The sequence below is a fragment of the Ahaetulla prasina genome, chromosome 1 (assembly GCF_028640845.1).
Source record: "Ahaetulla prasina isolate Xishuangbanna chromosome 1, ASM2864084v1, whole genome shotgun sequence".
In the NCBI taxonomy this organism is placed as follows: Eukaryota; Metazoa; Chordata; class Lepidosauria; order Squamata; family Colubridae; genus Ahaetulla; species Ahaetulla prasina.
The window spans coordinates 364,176,008-364,195,676 of record NC_080539.1 but is presented as its reverse complement, the minus strand read 5'-3'; the positions used below and the strand labels follow the sequence as shown (position 1 = coordinate 364,195,676).

Sequence of the window (19,669 nt, the reverse complement as noted above, 5' to 3'; positions counted from 1 at the left end):
ACAGTAAAGTAGCATTAACCAGGGGTGGGATTTAAAAATGTTACCAACCGGTTTTCTGCCCGGTTGCCAGGTGGGCGTGGCCTACTCAGCCTTCTGCATCACGGCGGGGTGGCATTTTCAAGCTCCGAAGGCTTTCCTTGAGCCTCCAGGAAGGCGAAAATGGCCTCCCCCAGGCTCTGGAGACCCGCCAGGGGCCAGGGGCCAGAAACGGGCTTGTTTCCAGAACTTCCAGGAGGCTCGTTTTTCGCCCGCCCAGAGCCTCAGTACAGGCTCTGCACTTACCTGACATCTAAAACGGGCGTGTGGAGACTCCTAAGTGGGGGGGGGGGAGCAGCCAGTCCTTGCAACTACTGGTTCAGTGAATCAGATGTAAAATTAGCATCCAGTTCACCAGAACCCAGTTGCCCCTGGTTTGGACCAGTTCTTGCGAACCAGTAGTAAAACTGGGGGTAGGCTCTGCCCATCGACCCTGATGTCATCAGGAAGCTTCTGCGCAAAAGCAAGCAAGTGTGCGGTACTAAAGGTAAGTAGAACCCACCTCTGCCCAAACCGGTCCGAACCAGCTGAATCCCACCCCTGGCATTAACTCATCTGGTCATGTTTTCTGCCTGGGAAGGCTGATATGAACCTTGCAAGTTTGAAAGTACAAATCTCCCACCATCTCCTTCACAACCTGAGAACTGGGGGTGGGGGTGGGGTGGGGGTGGTGTCCCTTCTGAGCTTCTTTCTCTGCCCATTTTGCAGCTGTGGGATATACCCCCTTTTATCTGACCACTCCTAATCATCAACTCTTCCCCCTGTCCCCAAGGCAGGGGTGAAATGCTCCTGGTTCAGACCGATTCAGCCGAACCGGTAGCGATGACGGCCAGTGATTTGGAGAACTGGTAGTGATGACAGTTCGAGCATCCGCCCACCTTCCTGGTCATTGTTACTTCCTGGTTTTAACCAGGAAGTAACCTGTTTTTTACCCTCTGCGCATGCGCAGGGGGTCGGTGCATACACGTGACACGCGTGCTAGAGGGCACATGCACTTCCGAACCGGTAGGGAAGGTAAGTAGATTTCACCCCTACCCCAAGGTCGTTTCCATGTACCATTACAGTCAATAAGGTCAGGGCCAATCTGACCTCAGGAGTCTTATGTTTCAAAGAGCAGGTGAGGCAGCAGAAAAGTCTCTTCCTAGGTCCCTTCAGATGGCATTCCTTCAAGGTTGGGACCCGCAACATGCGCTTTATGCCAGACCTAATGGTACTGGTGTGATTGGGGTGAGTCAGTCCCTGAAATATCCCAGCCCCATGCCATGTGGGGCTTTATAAATCATCACCAGCACCTTGAATTGAACTTGGCAGCAAACTAATAGCCAGTACAGTTCACAGACCAGAAATGTAATGTGTGTTCATCTAGATACACACACATAACTACCATATTTAATCATATCAACTCATAGTTGCTCTTGGCCAATAAAATTCTATTCTATTCTATTCTCATGCGTTTGGCTATGTGTATGTTTTCACACCCAGAAGGAGATCTTTATTTAAATGGGATCACCAGAGCAATGTAGCAGCATAGTTGTTGAGGCCTCAAATGTACAGTAAATAGAAGAAACATTTAAAAATAAAACCTCTGATTTCTCATTTCCTCCCGCAATAAATAGAATAGAATAGAATAGAATAGTATTCTTTATTAGCCAAGTGTGATTGGACACACAAGGAATTTGTCTTGGTGCATATGCTCTCAGTGTACATAAAAGAAAGACCATCAAGAATTCTAAGGTACAACACTTAATGATAGTCATAGGATACAAATAAGCAATCAGGACACAATCAATATCAATATAAATCGTAAGGATAAAAGCAACAAGGTCACAGTCATACAGTCATAAGTGGGAGGAGATGGGTGATGGGAATGATGAGAAGATTAATAGTAATGCAGACTTAGTAAATAGTTTGACAATGTTGAGGGAATTATTTGTTTAGCAGAGTGATGGCATTCGGGGAAAAACTGTTTTTGTGTCTAGTTGTTCTGGTGTGCAGTGCCCTATAGCATCTTTCTGAGGGTAGAAGTTGAAACAATTCATGTCCAGGATGCGAAGGGTCTGTAAATATTTTCACAGCCCTCTTTTGACTCGTGCAGTATACAGGTCCTCAATGGAAGGCAGGTTGATAGCAATTGTTTTCGCTGCAGTTTATTTATTTATTTATTTATTTATTTTGTCACAACATCATACAAAAAGATTATATAGTATATACACATATAAACATATATAGGAAGAAGAAAAGAAAAACAATAGTCTAATGATCCTCCAAAGTCTGTGTCTGTCTTGTTGGGTTGCAGAACCAAACCAGACAGTTATAGAGGGGCAGATAACAGACTCAATAATGGTTATATAGGATCTTTTTCTTTCAACAGTTTTGTGATACTGTTGCCTGTCTATTGTTATAGGTTCTTGTGCGAGAAGAACTGCAGAGGATCCGATACAAGTTCAATGCACCCATTGTTCGCAATTCCATGGCCCAATATTTATGGCAGTATGTCTCATGGACAAAATGTTCTGCCATTTGTGCTGGAGGTAACAGTTTAATGATCCTGTTAAAGTAAGGCAGAAAACTAACAATAAGTTGAATATTGACTATTGGTTGTTACCGATAGCTAAACATTGCAAAAGAGATTTTCTTAAAATGTTTCTATAACTTTCTTCTTCTCATATTTTCATCTTAAGGATAGATATTTTTTTTTACAAAATAGTAGTTCCCACTTTTTGTATAACGATGGAATCTAATGATGGCAACTACTATCATTTGTCTATTTTTTTCCTTGACATCAAACAAGCAAGCAACCTACCACAATTAAAGAAATAAGACTATGCATTAAGTATCACACAACATTCATCACTATTCAGCTTCTTGATTACATGTACACTTTGTATAATTTGTACAATAACATCTGGATTTCCTGCATCGTGTGCATAAATCTAGTGTCAAATGACATCTTCACAAAGTACTGTAATGCCCTCAATTTTGTGATGTGTGCAAACTAGTCTCAGAATGAATTTCAAGGCATAATTTACCATTCATATGATCCTCTGAACCTCTTTCTGGCATATCTACAATGGGCTTTACCCTAACCAGCCCTGGTTTAATGCCTTTTTTGTTAGTGTATACTATATATTTAATGTTAAAAAAAGATTTGCTTTTGTTCAATTGGTACGTGGGGATGTAGCCTTTTCCAGCGCCAGATGGTGCAGTGGTTAGAATGCAGTATTGCAGGCTAACTCTGCCCACTGCCAGGAATTCGATCCTGACTGGCTCAAGGTTGACTCAACCTTCCATCCTTCCAAGGTCAGTAAAATGAGGACCCGGACTGTTGGGGGCAATGTGCAGACTTAGAGAGGGCTATAAAGCACTATGAAGTGGTATATAAGTGCTAGTGCTAATCAGTGATATGTTCTTTCTCTGTGACCCACCCCACAAATATTCATGTACACCATGTATTTCCACCAGTTATTGCATAATATGATAAAACACTTCAGAAGCAAAATGCCAAAGGGCATGCAATCTAGATTAACCGTATGATGTATTAAACATACATGGGCATATTTTTCAATAGTATGTGCCAGTGGTGGGTTTCAAAATTTGTTACTACCAGTTCTGTGGGTGTGGCTTGGTGGGCCTGGCTTGGTGGGTGTGACAGGGGAAGCATACTGTAAAATCCCCATTTCCTCCGATCAGCTGGGATTTGGGAGGCAGAGAATAGATGGGATGGGGCCAGTCAGAATTTTTACTACCGGTTCTCCGAACTACTCAAAATTTCCACTACCGGTTCTCCAGAACTGGTCAGAACCTGCTAAACCCACCTCTGGTATGTGCCAAAACTTGGTGCATCTAGCTTGGAAAATATCTTCATGTCTACCTGTTTTGTTTTTCTTGGGATGTCATAATGCTGTCTCTGAATTTATTTAATTACTCAGTTCCATCTTTGTGCACTAAATAATTCCTATCTCCATTTTAGCCAGTTCTGCTTTCAGTTTTGTGCTCAGTGCTTCGGTATGTTTATTATAGCATGTATTACAAGTTCTGTGTCTATATTAAGAATATTCTGATGAGTCATTGGAAGACAGCCAGTACTTAAAGACAGAATCAAATATGTGAGGAACTATAAGGATCATCTAATCGAAATGTTGAGAAGGACAGGAAGACCAATTAAACCATCAATCATTTCCAGTCTCTTTTTGTCAGCACTTTAAACTAATAACTCTACTTTATTGTTACAGGTATAATAACAGAATTGTGATAGCTTAGGTGGGGCCGTCTGGAGTTTCTTCTAGAAATCTAGAAACTTGAATTAATATTAGTTTCTCCGAAACTTTAGATCTACCCAACTGAATGTATTTGTGTCCCCTTTATAATACAATACTCATTTTCTGCAGACCTTTAAAAATAATATTCTGGGATTGGACAAGCTGCTTTCTGGTCTTCAAATGCCTATTATTTGATTAGAAGATGTTCTGGATATTGACAGAAAGGGGGGGGGGAAATCCTACCATTTTCTAATGTTGAAGATTTTGCATCCTCACTCAGCCTTCCCCATCATCCCACAGGCAGTCAAGTTCAACCCGTGGTATGCAGGAATCAAGCTGATAGCTCGACGGTGCTGAATCATTTCTGCGACCCTGAAACCAAGCTACCAGAGAGGCAGCGGCCATGTAACACTGAGCCATGCCCGCCAGCGTGAGTTTAATTCTTTCAAGCGTTGGAGGGCTACATTTAAAGGGGGATGGGCAAGAGCTCTTATGAAGAGGGACTGAGGATTAAGGGTAGGTGCTATACAGGACAAAGGAGCAAGGGGAAGAGAAGATATGTTGAATTTGCATATACAAAAAAGGAAGGGCCAAACAACAACCTAACCATCCCGTGAAGAATGCACGGCCTCGCTGGCTCCTATTCCGCGTTCCTGTGATCACACGCGCACTGGTCAGCTGGCCGTCGTGCGCACGGGAGCAGCGGAACCCGGAAGAGTGGTGTTCCGGCACATGTGCAGGCCAGCACCCAACTTTCCGGGTTGATGTTGCGTGCATGCACGATGGCCAGCTGTTTGTCATGGGCGTGCTTCCATGCCGGTATCCGGGTGTTTGGGTGCCGGCTCGCACATGCGCGATGGACCACCACTCTTCTGGGTATCGGCGCTCCATGTGCGTGAAGGCCTGCAGAGCCGAGCATACCTCGTGGGATATACCTTGTGGGATGGTTTCACATGCCACTTCCGTGGGATGGTTTCACATGCCACTTCCGGCATGCAGGCCGGCATGCGGACACATCAAAGGTTCGCCATCATGGACCTAGAGTATGGGTGTCAAACTCTATTACATTGAGGACCGCCTCAGAGTTGTGTTTGACCTCGGGGGCCAGGTGGGTGTGGCCAGGGTGGGTGTAGCCAGCTCGACATCACTCATGTCATTGCAATGCTCTCTACATGGGGCTGCCCTTGAAGTGCACCCGGAGGCTGCAGCTAGTCCAGAATGCAGCTGCGTGAGTAGTAACGGGAGCCATTCGTTGCTCCAATGTAACACCACTACTGCGCAGTCTGCACTGGCTCCCTGTGGTCTTTCGGGTGCGCTTTAAGATTCTGGTTACCACCTTTAAAGCGCTCCATGGCTTAGGGCCCGGGTACTTACGGGACCGCCTGCTGTTACCCTATGCCTCCCACCGACCCGTACGCTCTCACAGAGAGGGACTTCTCAGGGTGCCGTCCGCCAAACAATGTCGGCTGGCGGCCCCCAGGGGTAGGACCTTCTCTATTGGAGCTCCTACGCTTTGGAACGAACTTCCCCCTGGTTTACACCAAGTGCCTGATCTTCGGACTTTTCGCCGTGAGCTGAAAACGCATTTATTTATTCAAGCGGGACTGGCCTAAAAGTTTTATTAAATTTTAATTGGGGTTTTTATTAATTTTAGGGTTTTAAATTTTTTAGATGTCGGCCACTTTGTAATATGCTTCGTTTTAAACTCTGTTTTAATTGTGTATATTGTGGGTTTTATCTTTGGCTGTACGCCGCCCTGAGTCCTTCGGGAGAAGGGCGGTATAAAAATCTAATAAAATAAATTATAAATAAATAAAATAAATAAATAAGGGGCACCCCTCCCAGGCTCTGTTTTCGGCTGCAGCGACCTCCTATAGCACTCTGCCAGCAAAAATGGAGCAACTGCAGCTTTCCCGTGGTCCTGTCATCAGATTTCGGGTACTTGGAAACTGGCATGTATTTATGACAGTTGCAATGTCCCCGGGGTCATGTGATCACCTTTTGCAACCTTCTGACGAGCACAGTCGATGGGGAAGCCAGATTCACTTAACAGCCGGGTTAATGCCTGTTCACCGCCCTGAGTCCTTCGGGAGAAGGGCGGTATACAAATTAAAATATTATTATTATTATTATTATTATTATTATTATTATTATTATTATTATTATTATTATTATTATTATTATTAATAACTTAACAACTGCTGTGGCTCACTTAACCCCCATGGCAAGAAAGATCATAAAATGGAGCAAAACTCACTTAGCAAATGTCTCGCTTAACAACAGAAATTTTGGGCTCAATTGTGGTCGTAAATAGAGGACTACCTGTATGAAGTGAATCTCGAGACAAGGATGTGTTGTGTACCCTCACAGTGAGCAGAATCCATTACCTCAGGTAGCCATGGAAATTAAATGAAGATTAGAAGAGCTTTGTTTAAAGCTCAATTTAAGACTGTGGGAGATGGCTGATCAGGTCAATTAGGTCATCACACGCTGTCTTCCATTACATTATCAAAAGTGGAATGGCAACAGGGTCCATGAGTTTCAAATTTAGGCAGGATTAATGTTAGCCCTGCCCTTATTTTGCTTTCTGTTTCCCATCTCAACTAGTTGGGTGATCGGGAACTGGTCCGAATGCAGCCGCAGCTGCAATCAGGGAGTGCGGACCCGAAGTGTGATCTGTCAGCGCAAAATCTCCACCACAGATGAGAAAACTCTGGATGATTCCTCTTGCAACTTGCCACGGCCTCATGTGCTGGAACCCTGTAATAATCACACCTGCCCTCCAGAATGGGTGACCCTTGACTGGTCTGAGGTAATGAGATTCTCTTCAGGCCTTCTCAGTCTGGCACCTTCCAGTTTTATTCTTCCTTCCTTCCTTCCTTCCTTCCAGTTTTATTCTTCCTTCCTTCCTTCCTTCCTTCCTTCAGTCAGTCAGTCAGTCAGTCTGTCAGGCTGCCTCTGATTATATCTAGGAAGGAATACACCTTGACTTCATTTGCAAATAAAGAAAAGTACTTTTACTAGATACATCTTGACTGCAGCAGTATAAAGTTGAATCTGAGACAAAATATGGCTAACAATCTATATCCCCCCTGTTTCTCCCTCCTCTTCTCCAAGAGGTCATCAGGTCTGGTCCAATGCCAGCTCCTTCTCGGGGCCCCGTGGTAATCTTCTTCCGCAGGTCTTTGGCTGTCAATCATATCAGGAATGCAATGTCCATTAGAGTTCACGCTCAAACATTCCTGTTGAATTCAAAACATTAATCTCCCCTCCCCCCTTAATTATGTCAGACCGACACTCTTAAAGGGCCCTCTCTACTTAACTTGAATCCAAGAGCTATTTACATTAGAAATAAAATCCCATGCTATCTAACAACTGAATATAAGGAGTACAAAAAGATGTGAAGATTGGAGTGGAGGCTGACACAGTCAGTCAGTCAGTCAGTCAATTTGTCAACCAATTAATTTATTCTCTACCTTTCTACAACAGGCAGCTTACCGAAGTAAAAAGAGAAAAACTGGATGCTATTAATACTAAGTGAAGTAACAAAAACCTGGAATAATGGATGCATCTCCACAAATATCCAACAGGGAGCAAATGTACTGTAGGGAGTTAAATACAGGTAGTCCTCAATTTGCAACCATTTGTTTATAACCAATCAAAGATACAACAGCGCTGAAAAAAGTAACATGGCCATTTTTCACACTTACACAGCATCCCCATGGTCACATGACCAAAATTTGGTTGCTTGGCAATGGGCACGTATTTATGACAATTGCAGTGTCTCAAGGTCATCTGATCCACCGTTCGTAACTTTCCCCAGCTGGCTTCTATCAAGCAAAGTCAATGGGGGAAAACCGGATTTGCTTAACAACCAAATGATTCACTTAACAACCAAATGATTCCCTTAACAACTGTGGAAAAAAGATTGTAAAATCGGGCGCAGCTCACTTAACAACTGTCTTGCTTAGCGGCAGAAATGGTGGTATCAATTGTCGTAACTCAAGGACTACCTGATTTTTCCTAAGGAAACGTTATGCCAGCGGCCCCCAACCTTTTGGGCACCAGGGACAGTTCTGTGGAGAGAGGTTTCTTCGCAGTCTGGAGAGGGCGTAGTTTTGTGTGCTGCCTGCATCTCACAGGTGCGGCTTTGCTTTTTTGCACTGACTAGTTTCTCCATGCTCTGGACCAGTAACAGTCCATGAACTAGGATCGGGGACCCCTGTGTTACAGTCTGGGAGCAGTGCAGAATCCCCCTCTTGTGTGTGCCAGAAAGATGGTTCTTTGATCCGGGTGAAAAAGTTCTAATCGAGTTCATTCACACGGATCAACGCAGATTCTCACCAAGAAGACAAATTAAAAAATAATATGAGAATGATCATAAACACATTAGAGTACTATGAAGCTCACCCCGGAAAGCAAACTGCATTCATTTTCTTGGACAATTTTTTGTAAAATTTAGGTTGGTTGCCAAGTGCCCAAATTTTGATCGTGTGACCATGGGGATGCAGCGATGGTCATAAATGCAAAGTCTGATTGTAAGTCACTTTTTTCGGTGCTGTTGTTAATTCAGACGGTTGGCAAATAAATGATTGTAAGTCAAGGACTACTTGTACCAGGCATTCCAACAGATCTGTACCTTGGTTCTAACTGCCCCATGTTTGTTAACCTTAGCAACTTTAAGATGTGTGGAGCAACTCATTCCTCCAGCCATCATACTAAAAACTATTAAGACTGAGAAACGCTGGCCTTGTTTGTGCATCTGGCTGTATTTCAAGGACAGTTCTATCTAGCACACTACAATAGTTAAGATGAGAAGAAGCCAGGCTACTGCGATCTCGTCATCTCAGGTATGGCTTGCAGCTACGACTTGCAATAATTATTTGTGCAAAATGGCACGCACCCAGAGGTGGCATTCAGCCGGTTTGCACCAGTTTGGGTGAACTGGTAGCGGTGATTGCAGGTGGGCCCGCCCACCTGCCCCGCTTCAAGTCTTGCTATTCAGGCGAGCAAAGCGCAGGCGTGGAAGGCAGGGTTAATGCGCGGACAGCGCAGGTGCGGCAAACCAATGGTAAAGATCAGTGAAACCCATCCCTGCACACACCATGGTTACCATCCATAACTCCAGTAATAGCTAAGGTGCTTGGGACTGAAGCAGAAGATGTACATAAGACTGTGATTCTCAACCTATGGCCCACGGACCCCTGGGAGGGGTACGATGTCATCACAGGGGGTCGGTGAAGGCTTGAAGAAATGTTATGATTTAAATCTTGAGTTGAGTTTTGAGGGTCGCTGGCCATGGTCCAGACCCAATATCCAAGGTGAAGTCTGTGGTATCCATGGAGTCCATGGTGAAGAAAATGTTGAGAACCACTGGCGTAAGATATTGGACCAAGACTGTGTTGACCCATGTTGAAGTCCATCCTCAGCCGTAAAGTTCGGCAGATGACTTTGGGTCATCCGTTCTCTCTCCCAGCCCAAATTCTCTTAGAGAGTTATTGCGAAGAAATATTTGGAGAGGGAGAACATTCTTTTTTCTTCTGGAAGAAAAAAGAAGTACCTACAATAGAAGAATGGATATTGAAAGTTGCCAATTTGGTTGAGATGGCAAAGATATCAGCCTTTTTGAAAGACAATACGCAAGAAAGATACTTAAAGGAATGGGAAAAATGGATTGACTATATTCAAAGTAGATATCAGACTAAGAGTTATCAGACTGTTTTTGAATGATTATGATGTATTATTTTTGATTGTTTTCGGGGGAAGTTAGGAATTGATGATTGTAGGGGTATAATTAAGTTGGGACGAAAATTTTTTAGCATATGTTTGTTTTATTTTTAACTATACCTTGTGCTCGATCCGGGAAGTTGGGGGGGGAGAGGGGTTGTGAAGGGAGGGGGGAGGGGAGGTGGGGGGAAAGGGAAAAAAAAATTTTTGTAAAACTTTTTGAATAAAAAAAAAAGGAGAGGGAGAACATTGTATGTTACTTGGATGTCTTGGAAAAAAGACAAGTTATAAATCTAATGAATAAACAATAAATAACTTCTGGAAAGCCTCTGAGATCTCCTCAAGTGCCATGTGTACCAGATGTGAGGTTCATGATGACCACTGTTTGTGTTATAAAATAATTTTGCTGGCTCCAACGGGAAACAAAACAAAGTTGGATTCCACTTTCTGCCAAACTTGCTGCAAAGTCACAACATCCACACCCAAGATGATTTAACCGATTTATTTTCCACCACCCCAGAGGCTGTAAAACAGCATGGGAATTGCAATAAATCACAACCAATAAGTGAATTCCAACTTTTCCCTTCCTTGTAGTGTACTCCAAGTTGTGGACCTGGTTTCCGTCATCGCGTTGTCCTTTGCAAAAGTGGCGACCATCGTGCCACACTGTCTACCTCCCAGTGTCCCGAGAGCTCCAGACCCCCAAACACCATAAGGTGCAGTCTTCGGCGCTGCCCACCCCCGCGGTGGGTCACTGGCGAATGGGGAGAGGTACACAAAGTTTTTTTTTTTTCCTCCTACAACTTTAGTTAATCAATAATTGTTCAAGAGGCAAGGCATTGCATGGTGGGGTGCGTTATTTTTCAAATAAGAATACTTATATATTTTCAGGGAAACAAGTCAAGGCAAGTTCAGCAAATCAGCCTTTAATGCATTCAGAGATTAATAATCTTTGAATCGGAAGGGCCAAGGAGAGGATGAAAGTGTTGAAGACTCCATAATCTAAAGCTGATCTGCCAAACTGATTGGTTTTAATCTAAGACGAAATCCTTTGAGGTTCCTTTTTTTTTTTTTCAAAAGTAACTGAATTAGCCCAGAACTGATCCTTCCACCATCCATCTGTCCACCATACAGTCAGAACTGATGAAGCTTCTTGGATGATAAGCGAAAGGTCGTCTTCTTCGTCAAGGAAAAAACATAATAATAATAATATTCCAGTTGTCTTTTGAAAAAAGCATCTTCGACACACGTTTTAAACTGCTCAAGGCAGAGCAAAAGGCTGATGGGCTGTGCTTCAAACTCAAGCTAATCGATCTTCTCTTTTGATTTAGCCCAATTTCTGCATCTACTTTACTCTTTCCTGCAGTGCTCTGGGCAGTGCAGTTTTGGCCAGCAGAGGCGTTCTGTCCAGTGCGTGACCTACACCGGACAACCGTCAGGTGAATGTGTGGAAGCCCTGAAGCCCTCAGCCATGCAACAGTGTGAAAGCAAGTGTGACTCTGGACTGATAGAAAACCCTGAAGGTACCCATTGCATGGACTGATTTGCGAGCTGAGCAAAGAACTTACCCTTTGAAATGGCCGAACCTATTGACTCCAACCTGTTGTTTGAATTCTGGATTGCGATGTGGTTCAGAAGCCTGAAACCGTAGATTGCCAAATGTGAATTTGGCGTGGGGTACTTTTGGCCAAGGGAACATGTAGTAGGAGATCTGCCATGCAGTTCACAAAAGCCCAGCCATGTTGGTTTTTTTACCACAGAGCAGGGGTCTCCAACCTTGGTCCCTTTAAGACTTGTGGACTTCAACTCCCAGCGTTCCTCAGCCAGCTTTGAAGTCCACAAGTCTTAAAGGGACCAAGGTTGGAGACCCCTGCCACAGAGTATTACAGCGGCATGAGATGTTTGGGGGTTTTTGCATACTAAAAGTAGACTTTAATTCAGGGGTGCCCAACCTTGGCATCTTTAAGAAGTGTGGACTTCAACTCTCAGAATTCCCCAGCCGGCATGTCTGGCTAGGAGATTCTGGGCAGTGGTGGGTTGCTACCGGTTCGCCCAGATCAGGTGAACCAGTAGTGGTGGCGGGAGGCTCCACCCACCCGCCCAGACGCTTCTGCTCATGCACAGAAGCGTCACGCGCATGAGCGAACCGGTAGCAAACTAAATTGAAACCCTCTTCTGATTCTGGGAGTTCAAGTCCATAAGTCTTAAAGTTGCCCAGGTTAGGCATCCCGACTTTAGTTGTTTTTGACCCCAGCATTTAAGGGCTGCAGGGATAATGGTGGGTGACATGTTGATATCATCAGAAAAAGGAGAGTTAGAATATTTGGTCTTTTTTTTTTTTCATTTTCTGAGGCACAGAGTTTCAAGTAATACAAGTTGCATCTTATAAGTAGCATCAGAAGCATCTAGAAGCCAGTATTAAAAGGCCATTGGAGGACCATAGGTGGTTCATCCTTGATGTATGATTTAGTATTCTAAATGAACTTTGACCTTTTTTTTTTTGTTTACATTTATACCCCGCCCTTCTCCGAAGACTCAGGGCGGCTTACAGTGTATAAGGCAATAGTCTCATTCTATTTGTATATTTTTACAAAGTCAACTTATTGCCCCCCCAACAATCTGGGTCCTCATTTTACCTACCTTATAAAGGATGGAAGGCTGAGTCAACCTTGGGCCGGGCTTGAACCTGCAGTAATTGCAGGCTTTGTGTTCTTAATAACAGGCTTTACCAGCCTGCGCTATTCACCGGCCCTTATGGCTTGGTCACCAAGTGATGGTTAAACTCAACTCAAGTTTAGCATGTTATATGGATAAATGATTAGTTTTGTGACGCTCTTGATACTATTGAAGCTTGGTTGTTTACTTGCAGACGTTTCATTACCCAACTAGGTAACATCATCATGATGGATTGTGGAATTTGCTACCTCTCTATATATTGTAAATTTCCCTGCAGTTTTGTTGGGGTGTGGTTTCCTCCTTGGTGGTTTCTTGAACAGAGTATTGTCTTCTGTCTTATTGTTTGTCTGGTGTTAATACCTGCTTATCTGAACGTTGACTGTTGGAGAAGATGTGTTCTGATCTTTTCATTTCCTGCCTAGTCTTTTCAGTATCTCTTTTGAAGGGTGTGTAAACATGGTGTATCTCTATTAGATAAAAGACTAAAACATCAGACAAACAATCAGGCAGAAAACAATTCTCTAAACAAGGAACCACCAAGGAGGAAACCACACCCCACCACAACTGGCAGGGCAGGCAACTACAGTGGTGGTAAAAAAAAGTTTGTGAAACTGTTTGAATTTTCAATATTTCTGCATAAATATTAACTAAAACGTGTTCTGTTTTCTACCCAAGTCCTAAAACTAGATAAAAGAACCCAAGTAAATAAATGTTAGAAACATTAGACTTGCTCATTTAGTGAGGAAAATTATACAACTACATATTGTATAGAAAGAGACAGCAATTCCCACTCTCACTCACACTGATATTAGCGTGTTGGGTAATAAAATGTCTGTAGCAATAGCACTTAGACTTATATACCACTTCATAGTGCTTTACAGCCCTCTCTAAGCGGTTTCCAGAGTCAGTCTATTGCCCTCAACTATTTGGGTCCTCATTTTACCCACTTCGGAAAGATGGAAGGCTGAATCAACCTTGAGCCTGGTGGGATTTGAACTGCCAAATTGCAGGCAGCTGGCAGTCAACAAAAGTAGCTTGCAGTACTGTACTCTAACCACTGTGCCACATGGCTGTAAGCAAACAACCACAGAAAGCAACAAGAACTCCACCGTTCAACCCCAAGCTACAGATAGTCTATAAGAATGACTAATTTACTCTCTCTCTCTCTCTCTCTCTCTCTCTCTCTCCCTCCCTCCCTCCCTCCCTCCCTCTCTCTCTCTCTCTCTCTCTCTCTCTCTCTCTCTCTCTCCATCCCTCTCTCTTGCCTTCTCTCCCTCTCCAGAATGCAAAGATGTCAACAAGGTTGCCTATTGCCCTTTGGTGTTGAAAGCGAAGTTCTGCAGTCGTTCATACTTCCGACAGATGTGTTGCAAAACCTGCCAGGGCCATTAAACGGATACGTGTCCATTTGGAACTGCAGGAAAAACTGGAAAGGCCCAGGAGGGGAGGAGACAGCTGCACCATTTCCCCATCTCCACCTGCTCTTTCCCCCCAAGATCATCAGTGAAAAAGCCAGCACCATAGGCTTTGGTGCTCCCAGAAACCAAAGAAAATCTCTATCTTCCCCATTGGTTAAGGACCGTTATTAAACCACTGCTGAAATGTGCACTGAGGCGGGCAGTGGGCATATCAGGCTAGGAAGTACTACACGGAGGCAAGAGGGAGGCCGAATGGATGGGAAAGCACATTTAAGCGCATTACTTGAAATGCTAAACATTTGTATTTATTTTATTACACAGCTGGGTACCATGACTGCTGGCCAACTGCACTATCACAGCGATAACCCCCCACTGCCCAACAGGGAAGGAAATTCAAGGCACCAGCGCCCCAACGACATGTTTTACACCTTGCCCCCAAAAGCAACGCTTGAAATTTCCTCATATGTAGTGCCGCCTTACAGGCAGGTCTTTGGCAGGGTTACAGAATAGGGCAGATAAAAGAACCGAAGAGAGAAAGTGGCTGGAATCACAAGCCTACTATCAAATGGTAGAGCAAAGTGTTCCTCTACCTTAGGAACTTTTAAGATACATGGACTTCAACTCCCAGAATTCTCCAGCCAGCATGCAATCCCAGTATTTGGGCTGGCTGGCATGGCTGGTTGAAGAATTCTGGGAGTTGAAGTCCACACGCCTTAAATTTCCCAAAAATCCTGTAGAACAGAAATCATTGATTTTTTTTTCCTTGTACGTAACACAAGAAATTCCATAAAATTCACTTGGGTTGTGAGTTTGTTCTTGTTTTAGCTTTCTAAAAGAAGAGAAAAGATAAATGAATGACCTCCAAGGTCCCTTCCAACTCTATTATTCTGTATTCTGAATTTCCTTAACAGGCATTGGATCATGCGTGAGGAATTTTAGTAGTTTTCTTTCAAATATAAGAAGTTCAATCGCAATCTTTTATTATCACAAAGTGAATGTTAGCAGCCCAAATACATCTATTGGGCAAAGGAAAATCCTATCTGTTTATCTGGTTTTTAATTTGTTTGCTAATACTTTGAATCTGTGCCAGATTTAGAATTCTTTTTAAGGTGCATGTTTCAATGATATTTGCTGTGATTTTTCCATCCCCCTTATCACTCACTTTAATCCCCAGCTTTTCAACTGAGAGTAATAATAATTGGTGCTACGGTTTCAGTGTAACATCACTTTAGCTTATTTTTATTCTTCCATAGAAAATTTATTACTGATTCAGATGTAATACTATTATCCATGTTTTTTTAATTTTGTTTTAATTGCAGGAATGACTTCTTTATGTGACATGGAGTGTGTATGTATGAAAGCCCTGTATGTTTTATTTTGTTTTATTAGTTGAAAAATGTTCAAGGCAAATACTGCTCAAATAGAATTCTGAGTCACATGCAATTTAATTTCCTTTTTTTTTTAAAAAAAATCCATGTATAAACCATAATTTCAAATGCTTTCATTCATCCACCTTTCCTCCCTATTATCTATCTTCCTACTACCGTATATATGGACATAAAATAAAATGCTTTTCTTAAAAAAAATGATATGTCATGTGATACTATATTGATTATGTTTGTGTAGTGTTTTTCCAATTCATTGTAACATTTCAAAATACTACACAAATAGAATCCTGACATACATAGAGCAGCAATCTTCATTTTTTAAAACTGTATACATGCAGATAATTATATATTGCTAGGATATAAAAGACAAAATCAAAACAGACTGTAATTTTCAGTTTCTCTGATGCTCATTTTTGTAATTTGGTCAATTTTATTTGACTCATTTTCTGTCTTTCATTTTTCTGGGGTTTTTTTATTTGTAAACTTTATACTTCCAAACGATTTTGAGTTTTTAAAAAAAAAAATACACTAACATTTGTTAAATTTCTTTGAACATCCACGTTTGTTTGCAAATGTATATAGTTTTGCAGGCAATTTCCCCATATTGCATTTTTCTATATTACTTTCCAGAGAGGCATTTTGAATGAAATATTTTCCAGTATTTTCTATGATCAACAAGCTTCATGGCTCAGAAAAATACATTTTTCACAGCTGGGATTTATTAGTTGAATTTCTTTTCCTCTCTAATCGTGACTGGGACTACGTGTGTGCAAATGTGTTTGTGTGTGCACACAATGTTTGATCAATGCATTTGATCAATTGCAATGCAAACATTTCCAATGTTTGATCTGCACATTTATAACTGTTGGCTTTGTACTGAATGATTTTAGGAGCAAAACTCTCTGGATTATAATGAGTACTTATTAGATTACATGTTTTAAAGATGGTAAGCCAGTCCTATAGTGTTGATTCTGCTGCGGGGAATTCTATCCTGCTTGCATCATGTACAGGTAGGTCAGCTTTATGACCATTGCGGTGTCACCACAGTCAGAGGATCAGATTTGGTCTCTTGGCAACTGGCATGTATTTATGATGGTTGCAGTACCCCAGGGTCATTTGATCACTGTTTGCAAACTTTCCCAGTCAGCTTCCAAGAAGCAATTGGGAAAACCAGATTCATTTAATGAAAAATGTTGTAAAATTGGGCACCACCCACTTAGCAACTGCATTACTTATCAGTTGTCCTAACTGTGCTCATAAATCAAGGACTACCCGCATTCTAGGAGGAGAAATACAAAAACAGAAAGCTGCTTTATCCACTTCTCTACTGTTTTAGCAATGCTTCCAGGTGAGCTAAAATTAAAGAGAAGGATTCAGATCAAAGCACAACAAAGGTGGTGGTGTGACCTAGGCTCACTTAGGCATAAAAGACACACTTAGTCTTAAACAACCTTATTTTATTATAACAGCTGAGAATTACTTCATTCCCAGCTTAGTTCAAATTAATTCCAGAACAAATCCTGCAGAAAAGTCCTTCGGCCTTATCACAAACCTTTATCTGCTTTGGCACCCTGCCAAAGGCTTTTCTTGGCAAAGCCCCACGAAGTTCAGAAACAAGAGATGCCGACTAAAAACAGATGTAGCAACGTTGCTTTCCTACAAAGAGCCCAAGAGCCATTGCTGCTCTTTTAAGCCTTATGGGAGGGGCCAATCATCTCCTGGTCTTTTTTGCTTTAGCTGCTCTTGCCTTCTGGCAGCTCTTTCCATGCGTGCTTTAGGAACAGGCTCCTCCTGTTCCTCTGCCTCTCTGCTGTCCGCCTCTGGAGGTTCCGGAGTCTTCGCATTGCTCCCAGATAGCCCTGGCCCCATCTCTGCCTCCGATGCAGAACTCTCGTCCGGGTCTTCCCCTGACTCCAGGACTGGCCCATTGTCCTCCCCAGCCTCCTCACTGTCCAACTCTGCTGCCAGCTCTGCAGGTTGCTGGTGGACCACAATAGGTGGTTTGCTTGTCCCTAACTACATGATTCATGAAAAGGGCTCCATGGAGGTCTTTAGCATTTACCTGCTTATACTCTAATGTGGACAACCCTTAATTCAGGGATGTCAAACTTGCGACTCATGGGCCAGATGTGTCATGCTGGCCATGCCCAGTTTAGCAAAGGAGGAAAAAGTTGTGATACATCACGTGACAAGGCCGTGACAACACAAGTTTGACACCTCTGCCTTAATGGGTCTCTTCACTCTGTTGAAGTCAAACTCTCTTAACCCTAAAAATTAGCATAACAAATGGCCCTGAGTTGGTCCCTCCCAGATATGTTGAGAAAGTGATTTATTGTGCAAGGATTATGTGGAATTTAATTCATGTTGTGCTATTTATTTTTGTCTTCCCCTTCACATTCCACCTGACAAACAAAACAAAAAAAATCTGGATCCAATTCAAATGTTAGATCGATGATAACCAGCATTTGACTAGAAATAGGTAGAATGACATATCCATATACATGAAAATATTTTCAAGTGTTAGTAAAAAAAATTATTTGGCTTTTCAGTACTTGTTAACTCGTCTGAGGACAAATCCTTAAATGTTCAGCTTTGGACTGTAGTGCAATAAGAAAATATGAGGTAACTTCCTGTGCTGAGGTCATTCCTGAACAAGCAAAACTCCTCCCAATATACTAGTAGCCTTTACTTAATGGCTCCCTTGTTTAGAAACCATTTGAGGTTACAACCAGCTTGTCCCTCATCCTCACGTAGTCACTGCAGCTCTCACACCCAGTTATGTGATCACCATTTGCAAGCTTCACAACTGACTTCAGACAAGAATTAATGGAAGCGTGGAAGTGAAATTGCAAGTCACATTCATGCGATGTCTCGCTTAACAATCATGGTGATTCGCTTATGATGGAAAGAAAAATGACATGACTCTGGCGCAGTCACATGAAATTTCCCTTAGTCATCCCAGCACTTAGCAATGTTGTTGTCATTCCCAGTTATAGTCACTAAGTGAGGATTATTTGCAATCATTCTGATTGACTTGCAAAAGGTGTTTTAAATGATGTTTGTGATTTTACTTCTGCTCAGATAGGGAATTCTGTTCTGATGCTTGCAATTTAAGATTTTTTAAATATATAATTTCATATATAAATATAGACAGATGTATTATTATAATTATTATAGAAATTGTTTAAAATCTTATTTCCAAGATGAAAGCATTTGAAAGACAGAAGAGAAATTATAGCATGAGTTTTATAATAAAGGACTACCTATCAGCCCAAGTTTGAATTTGGGTTTACTTATTTTGAATTCTGATCACTAGAACTCCCCATCTATAGTGACTCTTCTGAATCAGTACCTTCATTCAGCTGTGGAAAACACAAAAACTACAATTTTCAGAACAGAAAAGAGCAGATTTGTAAAACTTCACTTAATACTAGGATGTAGGATTAAATAAATATTTAGATGAAGGATTAAGATTAAAAGGTGAAAACAACTAACAAAAGAATTTCAGTAAAAGAAATATAGGGTTAAACATAATGCCATTCAGACAGAGGTAAAAATCTACAACATGGTGGGCAAGACATGATGATCCAAGCTCCACCACTTTTATACATGTTTTGACATCGCATACATGTACAAAATGTATGTTCAAGTCCCTGCCCAGCACCCACAAGTCCATCACATGGTCCCAACATCCACCGTCCAAATTGGAGATACCTCTCAGTCATCTGACTCCAGGTGCCAGGGCAAGGCGACCTTGACTGTCTGAGAAAGGAATATTATTTTGACTACATATCACCCATGCAATCCCCCCTCCCATTTTGTAGATTCTGACATTCTCCAATGAGCACCCTACCTGGATGAATATTAATAGTGTCCAGCACTGGAACCCATCTAGTAAGGGATCATTATTATGTAGCGGAGTCTAGAATTAAGCTAAGATTATTAATTGGAAAAACTGAAAATAACCAGCCTAGAGAAAAGATATAAAAAGGTTATGATAATTGATTGAAGGTTGGTTCACTCAAAGGTCCCCAACCCCTGGTCCACAGCCCACTACCAGGCTGTGGCTTGTTCAGAATTAGGCTGCATGAGTGGTGGGCCAACACATGTGTATGCATGCAGCTCAATTTCTACAAGCAGCGGGGGGGGGGTGTTTCCCCTCTCA

The 19,669-nt window shown here is 42.3% G+C and overlaps 1 protein-coding gene across 6 annotated transcripts in view; it reads left to right on the top strand.

The window, feature by feature from the left end:
- The window catches only part of ADAMTS10 (ADAM metallopeptidase with thrombospondin type 1 motif 10), an 86,621-nt gene extending 70,919 nt beyond the window's left edge, over positions 1-15,702 (top strand). For 5 of the 6 annotated variants that reach the window (XM_058163417.1, XM_058163421.1, XM_058163419.1 and 2 more), the window contains 6 exons: positions 2,441-2,567; positions 4,596-4,725; positions 6,903-7,107; positions 10,617-10,793; positions 11,389-11,545; positions 13,981-15,702. In XM_058163417.1, coding sequence (XP_058019400.1) covers positions 2,441-2,567; positions 4,596-4,725; positions 6,903-7,107; positions 10,617-10,793; positions 11,389-11,545; positions 13,981-14,090 — 906 coding nt within the window. In that variant the 3' untranslated portion in view covers positions 14,091-15,702. Of the gene's footprint in view, positions 1-2,440; positions 2,568-4,595; positions 4,726-6,902; positions 7,108-10,616; positions 10,794-11,388; positions 11,546-13,980 lie in introns of those variants that run through there. The other variant, XR_009152751.1, reaches the window with a different exon arrangement.
- The last annotated feature ends 3,967 nt before the right edge of the window (positions 15,703-19,669 follow it).